Genomic DNA, 14,553 nt, shown 5'->3' with positions numbered 1-14,553 from the left:
TGAAGAGCTCGGGGGCCGTGGCCTTGGCCCCGTGTCTGGGTGGCTGTCCAGCTGGGAGGAGGGGAGGCCGACGTGGAGGGCAGTGGGCCTGAGAAGGGGCAGGTTCTGGGCCCGTGGCGCTGCAGCCAGTTGGGGGCTGTAGGGAACTCAGAGGGGGTTTCTGAGCTCAGGAGCCATCTGGGAGGGATGGTGCAGGGAGCTCCCTTTGGAGATCCAGAACCTTCTGGAAACTGGAGCTTGGGAAGCATGGTGAATGGGGCGCAGCAGCAGCCTGGATGGGTGCAGAGGAAATAGCCACTGAAACCCTGGGGGACAGAATGGAGGTGGGTGCCTGGACCGGGGTCTGGCGAGGCATCTTTGGGGAGGGGCCTCAGTAAAAACTGAGCAGACCTGGCCTCCTCCTGTCTGCCAGTCGCAGCCCATTGAGCCAGTAGTTCTAGACAGAGTGGCGGGGAAGGGGCCGGGGCCTCAGAATCCCGGGGAGCAGCTTCAGCGCACGCACAGCGCTCAGCCCCCATGGGGCCTCCCCATCATCGTCCCCCATATAGGTACCTGTGAGGGCGCCTCCTGTCAGAGAAAGACAAAATCCAAAGGGGCTAGAGTTTCTCCCATCCTTCTACTCCCGAGGGTCCACATCCAGAAAGAATGACGCTTCCCAAATTCAAGGACATCCTTTATCACAAACTACTTATCCATGATCAAGCCAGGGGGTGGTTCATAAACACCTTGGGAGACAGCTCAGAACCCTCCGCGGAAACACTGACAGCTATGCTCTGCTCCCTCCCAGCACCTGGGCTGCCCTTCCTAGAGTGGCTTCTAGGTCAATGCCTGTGCCGTGACCACGCCGGAATCCTGCTGTGAGCTCTTCTTGGGTAGAAGAAGAGGGGACCGGGGGTCTGCTCTGGCACTGAAGTCCCAGAAGCCTTGGCCAGGCTCGACCCCCACGCCCACACTCTGGCCTGCCCGGCAGCCTCCATGAGCGACAGCCCTCCCCCTCCCCTGCTGGGCACGGGAGCCCCCAGCCTACACGATGCCCTCCAGGCGCCTGCTCCTCCAGACCACCAGTGCCGTCACGAGCAGGGTCACCAGGATGGGCACCACGATGAAGGGGCAGAGGACACTGCTGGGCGGGTCCTGCAAGGCCCTGCCTGAGACGGGGCAGTCTCTGAAGTAGTGCTGGTGGACGGAGAGGAAGAACCTGTCCACCGCCGCGTTGGGCCAGAAGCAGTCCAGCTTCTGCGCCACGTGCCTGGTGCAGTCCGAGAGCTCTTCGTAGCTCCTGCAGATGGAGAAGCAGGTCGTCAGTCCCTGGTGGGCAGGGGATCAAGGTGGGACTCCAGCCAGGGGCTCCCCACCTCACTCCCCACTGGGGCGAGCTCCCCCAAAGTCCAAGCCCTGAGGTGGTGGCCCTGGCTTGAGAGACACAGGTCCTGCGCGGGTCCTGTGCCGGCTCCCTAGATGTCCTGCATGTGCTCACACCCCAGAAGGCAAGCTGGGGCTAAGGGATTCCAGGAGCTGGGATGCCACACCAAGGGCAAACGAGAAGATGGACCAGCCAGGCATCTTCAGAAGGCAGCCTGGGACAGCGAGCCCTCAGGCGTGGGCAGATGTGCAGCCTCTTGAGCCCCTTGCTGTCTGCATCACCCCAAGCAGACGCCCTCCAGCCTGAAGGGCCCCCCAGGTGTCCACAGGACTCACTGTGAGGCCTCCCAGGCCTACCCTGACCTCCCACACCCCCCCCATCTTCCCACACTTGCTGAGGAGTTTCCCACAGCACTGTCACCCTTCACTGTAGCGGGTTACAGATTTATTTTGCTTATTGAGTGTAAACACCATGAGGTCAGGGATTTTGTCTATTTTGTTCACCTCTGTAATCCCAGTACCTAGAAGAGTACCTGGCACATGGCAAGAACCAGTAAATTTTTTATTAAAAAATTGTGGTAAAATATAAAGAACATAAAAGTTACCATTTCAACCATTTTTACCTGTACAGTCCAGTGGCATTAAGTACTATTCCATTGTCGTGCAACCATCACCACCATCCATCTCCAGAACTGTTTCATTCCCAAACAGAAACTCTGTCCCCATTGAACACTCACCCCCATTTCTCCCTCCAGTCCCTGGTAATTCCCATCTGCCTTCTGTCTCTATGAAATCTGACTACTCCAGGCACCTCATATAAGTTGGCTCTACAATATTTGTCCTTTTGTGATTGGCTTATTTCACTGAACATAATGTCCTCCAGGTTCATCCATGTTGTAGCCTGGGTCAGAATTTCCTTTTTTTAAGGCTGAATAATATTCCATCACTCGTACATACTTTATTTTGTTTATCCATTCATTGACGGACATTCAGGTTGCTTCCATGTTTTAGCTATTGTGACAAATGCTGCTGCTATGAACATGGGTGTGCAATTATTTACTCGAGTCTCAGCTTTCAATTTTTTTGGCTGTATATCCAGAAGTGGAATTGCTGGATTATATCATAAGTCTGTGTTTAATTTTTTGAGTAAATTGTTTTTTTATTTAATTTTATTTATTTATTTTTTAAAAACTTATTTATTTATTTTTGGCTGCATTGGGTCTTCGTTGCTGCGTGCGGGCTTTCTCTAGTTGCGGCGAGTGGGGGCTACTCTGTTGCGGTGCGCGGGCATCTCATTGCAGTGGCTTCTCTTGTTGCAGAGCACGGGCTATAGGCACATGGGCTTCAGTAGTTGCGGCATGTGGGCTCAGCAGTTGTGGCTTGCGGGCTCTAGGTGCGTAGGCTTAGTAGTTGTGGCACGTGGTCTCAGTATTCGTGGTGCACGGGCTTAGTGCTCCACAGCAATGTGGGATCTTTCCAGACCAGGGCTCGAATCCGTGTCCCCGGCATTGACAGGCGGATTCTTAACCACTGCACCACCAAGGAAGCCCGTTTTTTAAGAAATGAAGATTCAGTGTTGGGGGAAATTAAAATGTATTCAGTAGTTTCCAGAAAGAGTCACTTCTGCTCAGGATGGAGAAAGCAACACAGTGTTGATCCCATATGAACAGCAAAAAAAGCTGAAGAAACTACAAAATCATACATTTTCTTGAGTCCATCAGAGAGCTGAGACTGCAAGGCAGCAAAGTAACCTGAGTTTCAAGGAGGAGAAAGACGCAGCTGCTGTACCAGCTACATAATAGCTGAACTGCCCAGGGTTTAGCGTGGGCTGGAGGGTCATTCTGGAATTTCTGGGGCCCCAGATGCCTTGAGCGGGGTTCCACGACCATCTGATCTTTCCCATGAGGCTCCAGGGGGTGCTCGTGAGAAAGGTTAGGGACAGGCAGGGGATCGGCTGCTGTTTGGGGCCAGGCACAAACACCACACATTTCCCAAACCCTTCTCACAGAAGCAGCAACAGGCTTGGGCCCCTGGGGGATGAGCAGCTGATCTTGATGATCAGTGGCTTCAGCTGAACGGGCCTGAAGCCCTTCCTACTTCCCCAGACCCTTCTCTCCAGGAAGCAGAGCCTTGAGTTGAGGGAGGGACGGCACAGCCTGTTAGCTCCAGGGCACAAGAAGGCACACCGTGCCTAGGAGAAGGATGGGTAAAAGACTCTTTTCCCTTGGGAGAGCAGCAGGAAGCCATCCTGGACCTAGGAGCCTGCAAGATACCAAACTGAGGTCTCTTTCCACTGGGGGAGTGGCAGGAATCTCCCACCAAGACCCCACAGATACAGGGCAGAGTCTGGCTGCCACGGGGAGGAGAAGCAGGAATCCTGAGGTCGAGGGCACGGTGGCTTTCTAAGCGGAAGCTGGACCAGGAGGGAGGGAACCTGGTATAAACAAGCAACAGGGCTTCCCTGGTGGCGCAGTGGTTGAGAGTCCGCCTGCCGATGCAGGGGACACGGGTTCGTGCCCCGGTCCGGGAGGATCCCACATGCTGCGGAGTGGCTGGGCCCGTGAGCCATGGCTGCTGAGCCTGCGCGTCCGGAGCCTGTGCGGCCCGTGAGCCATGGCTGCTGAGCCTGCGCGTCCGGAGCCTGTGCTCCGCAGCGGGAGAGGCCACAACAGTGAGAGGCCCGAGTACCGCAAAACAAACAAACAAACAAAACAAAACAAAACAAAAAGACAAGCAACAGCAATCTGCCACAGGGAGGTGGAGAGAGACCCACTCTGTGGCACAGGCATGCAGGGTGGGACACACCACATGAAGGAAAATTCTCTAGCCCCACCCTGAGCACAAGGCAGTGGTAACCCATTGCCAGAGGTATTTGAGGCCTGTGGCGCTCTGAAGGAAACCACAGCAACAACAAATCCCAAACCCAGCTCAACTCCTCACAAGATTGACTTAAATCCCACACTAACAGCCTGACACAAGAGGCTTACTCATTTCCAGATGTAAATACTATTTATCTCAATCTCTTCTGTTCTACACATGCAAGTTCAACATTCACTAAAACATTAGGGGCTTCCCTGGTGATGCAGTGGTTAAGAATCCGCCTGCTGGTGCAGGGGACACGGGTTCAAGCCCTAGTCTGGGACGATCCCACATGCCATGGAGCAACTGGGACCATGCACTACAGCTACTGAGCCTGCACTCTGGAGCCTGCAAGCCACAACTACTGAGCCCGTGTGCCACAGCTACTGAAGCCTGCACACCTAGAGCCTGTGCTCTGCAACAAGAGAAGCCACCGCAGTGAGAAGCCCACGCACCGCAACGAAGAGTAGCCCCCGCTCGCCGCAACTAGAGAAAGCCTGCATGCAGCAGTGAAGACCCAATGCAGCCAAAAATAAATAAATTAAATAAACTAAATAAATAAAAAAATAAAACATTGGGACCCATTGTCAAAAGATAAAGCAATTCAGAGATGACCCAGATATGGTAACTATCGTACAGGGACTTAAAAAATATTAATATGATAAAGGGAGTGGTTGAGAAGGTAGAAAATATGCATGAACAGATAGAGAATTTCAGCAGAGAGATGGAAACTGTAAGGAAGTTAAAGAGAAATGCTGGAGGGTGCGGGGGAACCCCCCAGTATCAGAGAGTCCATCTTTGATGAGCTCGTCATCAGACTTGACATCTGAGGAGAGAATTAGTGAATGTGAAGGTGATCAGTAGAATTACCCAAACTGAAACAAAAAGAAAAACATAGAGCATCCAAGAGCTGTGGTAAATTAACAGCACTGTCAATGATGTCAACTCCAGCTTGTAATTTGAGTTCCGAAAGGAGAAGGAATTGGGCAGAAGAAATATTTAAGAGATAATAGCTGAGAATTTTCCAAAAATAATGAGATGAAAAATCACAAATCCAAGAAGGCCAGAGAACCCCCCCCACCAAAAAAAAACAGGATAAAAAACAAAGCAACAGCAACAACAAACAAACAGCCACCTAGATATTAAAGTCAAACTGCTGAAAAACAAAGATGATGAAAAAAATCCAAGAAAAAAGTCTTGGAGTCACTCAGGAAGAAAGACACTTACACAGGAATGGGTGATGTGAACTACAGCAGACTTCTTACTGAGACTATGCAAGCTGGAAGACAATGTGTGGCATTTTTCAAGTACTAGGGGGTAGGGCCCCAACCCCCTGTCTGCCCAGAATCCTCTACTCAGCAAAAACATCTTTCAAATATGAGCTTGCAATAAAGAGCTTTTCAGAAAAAATGCTCATAGAATTCATTGCCACCCGACCTGTGCTTCATGAAATGTGAAAGAAAGTTCTTCAGTCAAAGGAATGTAACAGAAGGAATTCTGGACCCATACAAAGAAATGAGGAGCTCCCTAAACAGGAAAAATGAAGATATATAAAATATACTTTTCCTTATTTTATCCAGGAAGTGAGTACATGGAACAGAAGCCGTAAGTTAACATCGAGGAACTGCTCAGAGAGGTATTGAAAGGCTGTTGAAAGGAAAAGTTTGGGGCCTCTCCAGCACCCAAGCACCCCTCTACTCCAGCACCTACCATACAGTCTCTCAATCGCTAGGTCGCTGTTTTTTCTGCCCTGGCTGCCCTCTGGGTCATGACCCCAAGTGCACAGGGCACACAGGGCTTCCCTCAGTCCATGTGAGCGAGCAGCTAAGTGGATGGGGCACAACGGGGGAGAGAGTGGGCAGAGGCAGTGGAGGGTGTGCAGGACCCGTGCCCACAGGGGTGCGTGGTTCTTCTAAGTGAACGAGGACTCGTGTTCCAAGTAGAAAACAGAAGTGGAAAAAGCCATGGGAAGTCAGGACAGACTGGGTCTCATTGTGAAAAAAATGAATTAGCACACATCAAGGGCCTGGCACAAGGTAAGTGCAAGTGTGTCAGGTATTACTAAAAACCAAAGTCCAGACTTTTGAGCTGGCCGTCCATCAACCACAGGGCTGCATGTTACAAACACTAGCTTGAATGGTCATCTTTTTCCCCACCTCAGGCCCACTGAGTCAACGTGTAGTTTTAGGTGTTCTGCAGACGCAGTGACACACAGTCAGTCCTGAATGTTGTTCCCTACGCTCTGCCTGAGGAGTGAAGCTGGGATGTCCCTAGAAGGAGGTGTTGCCACCTCCGGGCTGGCCAGCCAGGATGGGAAGGACCCCCTGACCCAGGGACCTGTGACACCAGGGACCCCACGCTGAGGCCACGCTGAGTCTGAGCCTGTGGTGGGCTATTCTGGGACGAGGCACTCTCTCCTTGAAATACCCTTCCAGTCTGCAAAGCCATCCCCGTCTAAAAATATCCCTAATGGGCAGTCGGCTGCCCACTTCATCCTGTTTATTTATACCGAAGTAACAGCTGAAACTTTCAATAAATATTGCGAGCCCTGTCAGCAAGGATGTGATAAAAGAATTTCCTCCAGAGTACAGACATTCTTCTGTTCAAAAGAACATTGTACTGACTGAAGGGGCCAAAATAATCATGAAAAAATATGCTTGCTTTCAACCTCTATTTTCAGTTCTCATGTAATGGAATGATATCCTTTTTCTTGGCCAGGACTTTCTATTGTGGGCCCCTAAGTGAACTTTGCTTGGAATGTTCCCGAACACTGTGGTGGGAGTAGTTTCCAATATATCTGGGTCCCAAGTCAAGGCTTCTGGTACCATGCTTCACGGTTGTTTGACAGGAAGGTGCCCACTGATGCCCACAGGGGAGTCGTCTGCTCTGGGGACACCAACTAGCCCTGTCTGGCCCCGACGTGGAGTATGTGACTCTGGGCCCTGGTGCCCCACAGAACTGGGTTCAAATCCAGCTCCACCTCTTATGCTGAGTGATCCCAAGGGCCGCATCTCACCCATCCAAACCTTGTTCTCTTTATTCTCTTTAACCCTCACAGGGTTACTGGGCAGATCAAGTTAAACAAGGTCAAGGGCCTGATGTATAACAGGTGCCCCGTAAGTGGACAGCTTCCTGACAACTGGTGTGTGGCCCCTTAAGGGTCCATTTCTTATTCCATAAACTCGAGTAAACGTTGACCAGGCAATGTGTGTCTAAGCCCTCAGAATATCTGAGGAGGAACCACTATTTTGGTTCACTCTCTCTGGACCAGTATTTGCTTCCATCAACTCAGGACAATTCACAACCTGGTGGCTTCCAGCAGCTTTAAATACCTGCTGGGAGGAGGGGAGGTGGCACCCTCGGCACCCTGGCAGCCGGGGCAGGTGAAGGTGAACAGGGCCCATTTGAAGCCGGCCTGGGGAGCCTGACTGAAAAGCAGGTGAAAAAAAGGTCTAACCTCACTTTTAAGGAAAAAAAGAAGCAAACATCCAAATAGAATCCATTTTCAAACGGAGAATATACTCAGGACTTCCCTGGTGGTCTATCGGGTAAGACTCTGCACTCCCCATGCAGGGGGCCCAGGTTCCATCCCTGGTCTGGGAAATGGACCTCGCACGCATGCCACAGCTAAGAGTGCGCACGTCGCAACTAAGACCCGGCATAGCCAAAATAAATAAATAAATATAATAACAACAACAATAATAATAAAAGAACAAGGTAATTCAAAAAATGAGAATACTCAGTGCTGGTGAAGGTATAGAAATGAGGCAGGTGCTTGCATCATTGCTAGTAGAAGAAAAACTGGTAAATTTTTTCCGAAAAGCAGTTTGGCAATTATGTGTCGAGAACTTCAAAATCACAGACAGCCTTTGAGCCAGTAACTCTATTTCTGGGAATTATCCTAAGTCGATCACATGAAATGTAGACAAAAATAATGTTAAGAAAATGAACATTACAGATTTGTAATTATGAAAAAGAGCAAACAATAGGACAGTGATGAAGAAATTGCTTATAAGAGCCTCGGCTATGTAGCTATTAAAATGATATTTGGGAGGAGGAAAATATTTATGTTACAATGTTGAACAAAAGAAAAAGCAGTTGAGACCACATTATACAATGTGCTTTCAGCATAAAATGGTCCATGTAGGAGGGGAAGACCTCAGAATGTTAGGAGGAGTTGTCACCACTAGAGGGCAGTGATAGGACTTTTATTCTCCTATCTCCGCTTTCGGGGGCATTTTCCAAGTTTTCCGCAGTGAGCATACATTATTTTTATAATTATATTTTTAGACAGCTCACTGAGGAAAAGGCCTGCAGAAAACTGGACATCGAGGTCCCTGAATCTGCAGCCGTGGGGCGCACATTTCCTCGTGTCTGGGGCAGCGGGGTGCCTTTGGTGCAGGGGGCTCGTGTGCTGTTCTAACGCCCAAGCAGCTGGGAGGACTGGGTGGGAGACAGGCTGAGAGGGGCTTGCTGGGGGCCGCAGCCCCGGCTGCCTGGGGGGTTGCACCTTGCTGGAGGCGTGGCTCCTCCACGTCTGGCGCCGCCCAGGGCTCAGAGGGCTGCGGTGGCCCCTGCCCGCCTCCCCGGCCTGGGGAGCCCAGTCCTGCAGACCCCGGCCCTGCTGAGCCGGCAGCCAGCGCGCGGCCTTTCTTCCCTCCACCCACCTACCTCTGCTCGAGTTGCGTGGGGTAAACCCCGTCCCAGGCAGGGCAGCGTCCCCACCGCGGTGACACCCTCTCTCCCACCCTCTGCTTCCAGCACAAGGGGTTCTCCCCTGGCCACTCCAGTGGAAGGAGCTCTGGGACCCCCCGCCTAGGGGACACCTGGCTGGCAGCCCTGCTCCAGGCGGCAGTGCTGGGGGCTGGGCCCCTCCGAGCGACATAATGCGTTAGTTCGGTGGCTCAGCCGCCAGCGGGCCCTCGCACACCTTCAAGGCTGCAGAGCTCCGGATGTCCGCTCACTTCCCAAATGTCCCCAGGGCCTGGGCGGGCCGGCGGCTTCGCTCCATCACTCGCCTCCTCCAGGGTCTGGGTTGCCTCCGGGGTGGAACGGACCTCCCTGCCGTCCCCGCATGGATGCTGCGGGGATTAGACGCCCGGTCCCGCGGGGCGTCCGGACCTGGGGGCAGGGAGGGCCCTGAGGGTAGGTGGGGGGGGGACGCAGGGGTGGGCTCCGAGGGCAGGACCCCCTTTCGCACCCATCCCCGCCGGCTCCCCGTCCCAGGCGCCCAAGGACACTCGGCTCGCAGGAGCGGCCCGGCCTCCCGGCCTCCTTGCAGGAAGGGCGAGGCTACCAGATGGCGCCCCCTTCCCGGGGACCTCCGCTCCTTGGTCCCTCCTCCCCGATCCCTCTCCTAGGGACCCTCCCTCCTCCGCCTCACCTCGCCCCTCGCCGTCAGCACCCCGCTCGCTGCCTCCCTCGCCCCTGGCTCTCGAGGCTTCTCCCTCATCAGCAGCCCGGCGCATCTGCTTCCGCTCTTCCCGCCAGGTGAGGGGCCTTGGCGCTCTGCAGCCCTCGCTCCTTCCCTCCTCCGCCGGCGCCCAGACTGCAACATCCGACACCCGTGACATCCCCACTCCCATCTGAAGCCTTGGTCCAGTGCACAACGGGCGTCCACACCTGACTCCCGGGATGCCCCCCACCCCAGCCCCATCTCTCATGCCTGGGAAGCCTTGCCCCCTCTGAGTTGCCATGGATCCCCCCATTTCCGGGGGTCCCCTCCCCTCCTCCAGCCCTGTCACTGTGACCAGGAGTAGGGCAGAGTGACTAGCCTTGGTGGGTTATTACAACCACATTTCTAATATCAGCTTCCACTTCTCTGCACTGAGCATGGGCTGGGGCCTGGGCATCTCTGCTCCCCTTCTCCTCCCCCAACCCAGCTTAGTCAGGGCAGCCATCAACCGCCTCCCCTGCTTTCCTCCTCTCTGAAGCCCTGGGCTCCATTCACCATTGGCCCTTGGGGCCACAGCCCTGGCCTCTGCCTTCCGCCTCCCCCAGCCCACTGTCCACACAGACTCACCCTTGCTTCAGGCCTTCAATGCTCCCTGCTGCACCAGTGCTGGATTCAAAAGCCCTCATGTGGCCCCCACCTCTCCACTCTCAACTGTACCCTCTCCCTTTCACTGGCCGCCCTGGCTGATACTTCTGCCTCAGGACCTTTGCGCAAGCTGCACTTTCTACTTGTAAGGCTCTTAACCCCATCTTTAAAGGTCGACATCTGTGTATCCCTCAAACGTCACTTCCTCAAACAGGTGCTTTCTTATGCTTCAGCCTCACTTGGATCCCCGGCAAAGTGGGGTTCCCATCATAGTTGTGTCTTACTCTGTACCTGTGCTTTCACTCTCGATTATTCACTCACTGTTGGTCTCGACAACTTGACTGCAAACTCCACGAGGGCAGAGAGAGTGTGGGGAAGAGAAGTCCCACTCATCCTGTTCACAGCAGTCATCTCAAAGGCAAGAGAAACAAAGGCAGAAGGGACAGAATGAGACAGATCTGCCTGGAGATGTGAGTAGGACAGCAGGAGTGGCGGTCTTAGCAAACACAGCACATTCCAGCGCAAAAGACAGTAAACGGGAAGAGGGGGCGTTTCACACTGAGAAGAGCGTTTTCGTAGCTTCATAGGACGCAGACAGCCTACCGCTGTGAGTAATGGCTACGGACTCAACAAAATCTTCAGGTTAGGTGAATAGAAACTAGTATAAAAATGAAAACTAAAGTTAATAAGCCTGACTCAGTGACTATATGAGGAAGTTTCTATCCTACAGAGAATCAACAATCTTTTCAAAAGTCCCTGGATCCTATTTAGGCTCAAAGAAAAACTTGACAAATTCTCAAAGTGGAGATTTTAAGTCAGTATTCTTTGACTATAATATTAGAAACTAGAAATTAGTAAGAAAAGGATAAATTTTAAAAAATGGAATCCCTAGAAACGGAAGATCACTCATGTAATTTTAGGGTCAAACAAAGATTTAAAAATTCAATGATAGGCTGTTAAGAAAAACTAATGGCAATACTGCACGTGAAAATCAGTGAAATACAGGCAAAACTGAATTCTGAGAAAAATCTGCAGCCGTACATTGTCTTATTACCAACCAAAAATAAATGAAGAATCCAAATCAGGACATTTAAAAAAAGAAGCACAACATAAATCTAGGCAAAGGGCAAATAATTTAAATGCATTAATAATTATTAAAAACTAATATTTATTGATATTTTAAAAAACATAAAAATGAAAAAGTAAATTCAACAGTTGATTCTTTAGAAAAATAGCTACAACGAAATCACATTTCTGGATAGTCTAATCCAAAAAAAAAGCAGAGAAAACACCCCTGTACAAAACCTCAGATAAAAGATTAGAACAAGTATGAGATTAACGTACAAAACATGTATGTTAAAAATCGGAAAATCCTTGATGAATTGGGATGCTTTTTGGGGAGACAAATGATCAAATCTTGATTTAAAAAGTAGAAAACCTGAGAAGAAAAAACAGAAAAAGTTGTTAAAGAATTACTTTCACAAAAGGTGCTAGGCCCGGGTAGTTCTTTCGAATTCCTAAGATCACATCTAGGGGCAGGACAGGAATAAAGACCCAGATGTAGAGGATGGACTTGAGGACACAGGGAGGGAGAAGGGTAAGCTGGGACGAAGTGAGAGAGTGGCATGGACATATATATACTACCAAATGTAAAATAGACAGCTAGTGGGAAGCAGCCACATAGCACAGGGAGATCAGCTCGGTGCTTTGTGACCACCTAGAGGGGTGGGATAGGGAGGGTGGGAGGGAGACGCAAGAGGGAGGAGATATGGGGACATATGTATATGTATAGCTGATTCACTTTGTTATAAAGCAGAAACTAACACACCATTGTAAAGCAATTATACTGCAATAAAGATGTTAAAAAAAAATTCTTAAGATCACAGAAAAAGATGTCAAGCTTCCCAGTTCTTTGAAAAAGTTAACAAACCCTGATCTCAAACCTCTTAAGATGACCTGCCCACGTGCCTCAGAACCCTCACGAACAAGTAACAGATGTTCACTTTCACTTATAAATAGACATAGAAGTCCTATTTAAACGGCTAGCAATTTTAAGCTAGCCATACACAATAGAATAAAATAGGTTTATTTCAGGAATGCTTTAATGCTATTATGATAAAATCACACTTCGATTTGTCAAAGGAAAATAACATATAATCATTTCAATACACGTTGAGAAGGCATTTGATAAAACTGAACATTCGTTTCTGATTTTAAAAAACCCCAACCTTGTAAAGCACCAAGAAGTTCTTCTTAATGTGATTAAAAAAAATCTCTCTCAAGCCAGTAGCAAACACCACATTTGCCACTGAGGCATTTTCATTACAGTCAGGAATCCATTTATTTGATTTTTAGGCGGCCAGGTCTGTCTTCTCCCTTGTGGTTTCCACCTTTGGTGTCAGGGCTCCCAGCCAAGGCTTCATAGTCACCGCAGAGCCCTTCCAAAGCGGGGAGGGGCTGCCCACGCATCGGGCTACTTCCTCTGGTGACAGAAAGCCACAGAGGGGCCTGGCCTATGTTAGGCTCGGAGCGAGCCTGCCCGCCAGCTCATCTCTGCAAAGGGCCTCTGACCACAGACAGGAGGGCCGAGTGGCCTTCAGGGTGGGTAACCAAGCCCACGTGGGGTACTTTTCCCACAACCTACGGTGGGCACACGGGAGCTGCCTGGAGGCAGTGCAGGACAGGGCATCTTTTGTTTTTCTTGACGCTGCAGGGAGCATATAAGGAAGTCCTGTTAATGGTTTGATTCAAAACATTTCACTTCCAACCCTGGTGTCTTCTGGGAATGCGTGCTGGGCCGGCAGGACCCAAGCCGGCGGTGCACCTGGAGCCCACCCGCACCTCCGGGACTTGCAGTGGGGGTCTGTACAACGAAGCCCTTCCTAAACCAGGCAGATCAGAGAGGTCCCATCAAGCTGGGAAAGTCCAACGACACCAAGTGACGGGAGTCGTCATGCATTTCTGCCGGCCCAGGGCTGACCTACAGGACACCTCACCAGGAACGTTTTGAAATCAGTGTGAGCACAGCGTGCAAACTCACACTTGCAGAGGAATGTTTCCAAGGTTCTGACTATGTTGTAGAACAGAGACTCCTGGCATCTGGGCCACCCCGTTTTCCCTGGGAGCACTGGGAATTGCCAGGAATGACAGCATTGGTGAGCCCGCGCTAGGAGGTGTCCACTAAGACTCTCGGATCAGTAAATGAACAGAACAACACTACAGGCTTCATACAAAGCCTGCTGAATGGAGGAGGTAAATCCCATCTCCCATCTTCGTGACCAGCTCCCTGGCTAAACTGTACCACCCCGACTGCGGGCACTTGCTGAGCGAGGTGGACGGACGCCATCCTCTCGGAAAATGAACGATACGAATAAAGCGGAGAATAAAGAACCTTGGAGGGGGGTTTCCAAGGCAAGAAGAGGAAGACAAATGGAAAAGGGCTGGTTTTTTCTCTGCTGGGTAGGAGACAACAATCCCTCCGGAAACACTCCCAGCCCATCTGGAGGTACCATCAGTGGAACAATGGTGGAAGCAAGGTGGTCGGGGAAGACGGTGGGACCCCACTGTTGAACAAGCTCTCTTTGGCCACATCCTCGCCATGTCCCCTCCCACCCCGGGCCTTTGGCCTCACCCCTTCTGTCTTTCGCTCTTTCAGGCTCTCTTCTCCTGGCCTGGAGCCAGCCTGGCTGTCCCACCCCTGAGACGTTCCACCAAGGAAAATGTGTCAGTGGAGTTTGGGAGATGCTGCACAGAGGGGTTCCCCCTCACACAGTACAGACGGCCCTGAGGGGCTTCAGGAACCCAGGGCTCCCAAAGGCACTTCACCTCAGTCCTCGATTCCCCTAGAACCGAGTCCTTCTCCACCTGCCCCCCCCGGACCCCCCCACCCTGCGGACACGGAGGAGTCCAAGCCTGTCTCCTCTCTCACGGTCTTGTTTCTGGCTGCTTCTCAGGGCCCACTTAGGAATGACCTGCTCCCTGACTCTCAGGCCGGAAGGGATTTCACGCCTCCTCTTCCGGAGGGGTGTGGTTCTCCCAGCCCTGCTTCTACAGCAGGGAGGCAGGAGAGTCCTCTCGCCGCTGCCCCGGTCCTCCCACCCCCGCCTGCGGACGCCCCGTCCTCCAACCTCCAACCCAGTACTTTGGGGATACACCTCCTGAATGCCACCTCTGCGCCCCGCGCCCCCCTCCCCGTATCTCGCCCATCCCTCTGCTCCTGCTGCAGCTGCCCACTTGCTGTCCGTCCTCCCCGGACTGAGACCTCAGGGAGGGCAGAGCTCAGCTCCCTGCCG

At 51.7% G+C, this 14,553-nt stretch overlaps 1 protein-coding gene across 1 annotated transcript in view; it reads right to left on the bottom strand.

Annotated features, from left to right (window-relative positions):
• Positions 1-1,009: 1,009 nt before the first annotated feature.
• RAMP1 (receptor activity modifying protein 1) overlaps positions 1,010-14,553 on the bottom strand; it is a 51,065-nt gene continuing 37,521 nt past the window's right edge. Inside the window, exon 3 of the mRNA XM_065881102.1 lies at positions 1,010-1,279. Coding sequence (XP_065737174.1) covers positions 1,024-1,279 — 256 coding nt within the window. The 3' untranslated portion in view covers positions 1,010-1,023. The remainder of the gene's footprint in view (positions 1,280-14,553) is intronic.

The sequence above is a fragment of the Phocoena phocoena genome, chromosome 7, assembly GCF_963924675.1.
Source record: "Phocoena phocoena chromosome 7, mPhoPho1.1, whole genome shotgun sequence".
Classification (NCBI taxonomy): Eukaryota; Metazoa; Chordata; class Mammalia; order Artiodactyla; family Phocoenidae; genus Phocoena; species Phocoena phocoena.
The sequence above is the reverse complement of the archived record's forward strand: the minus strand, read 5'-3'. Positions and strand labels throughout refer to the sequence as shown.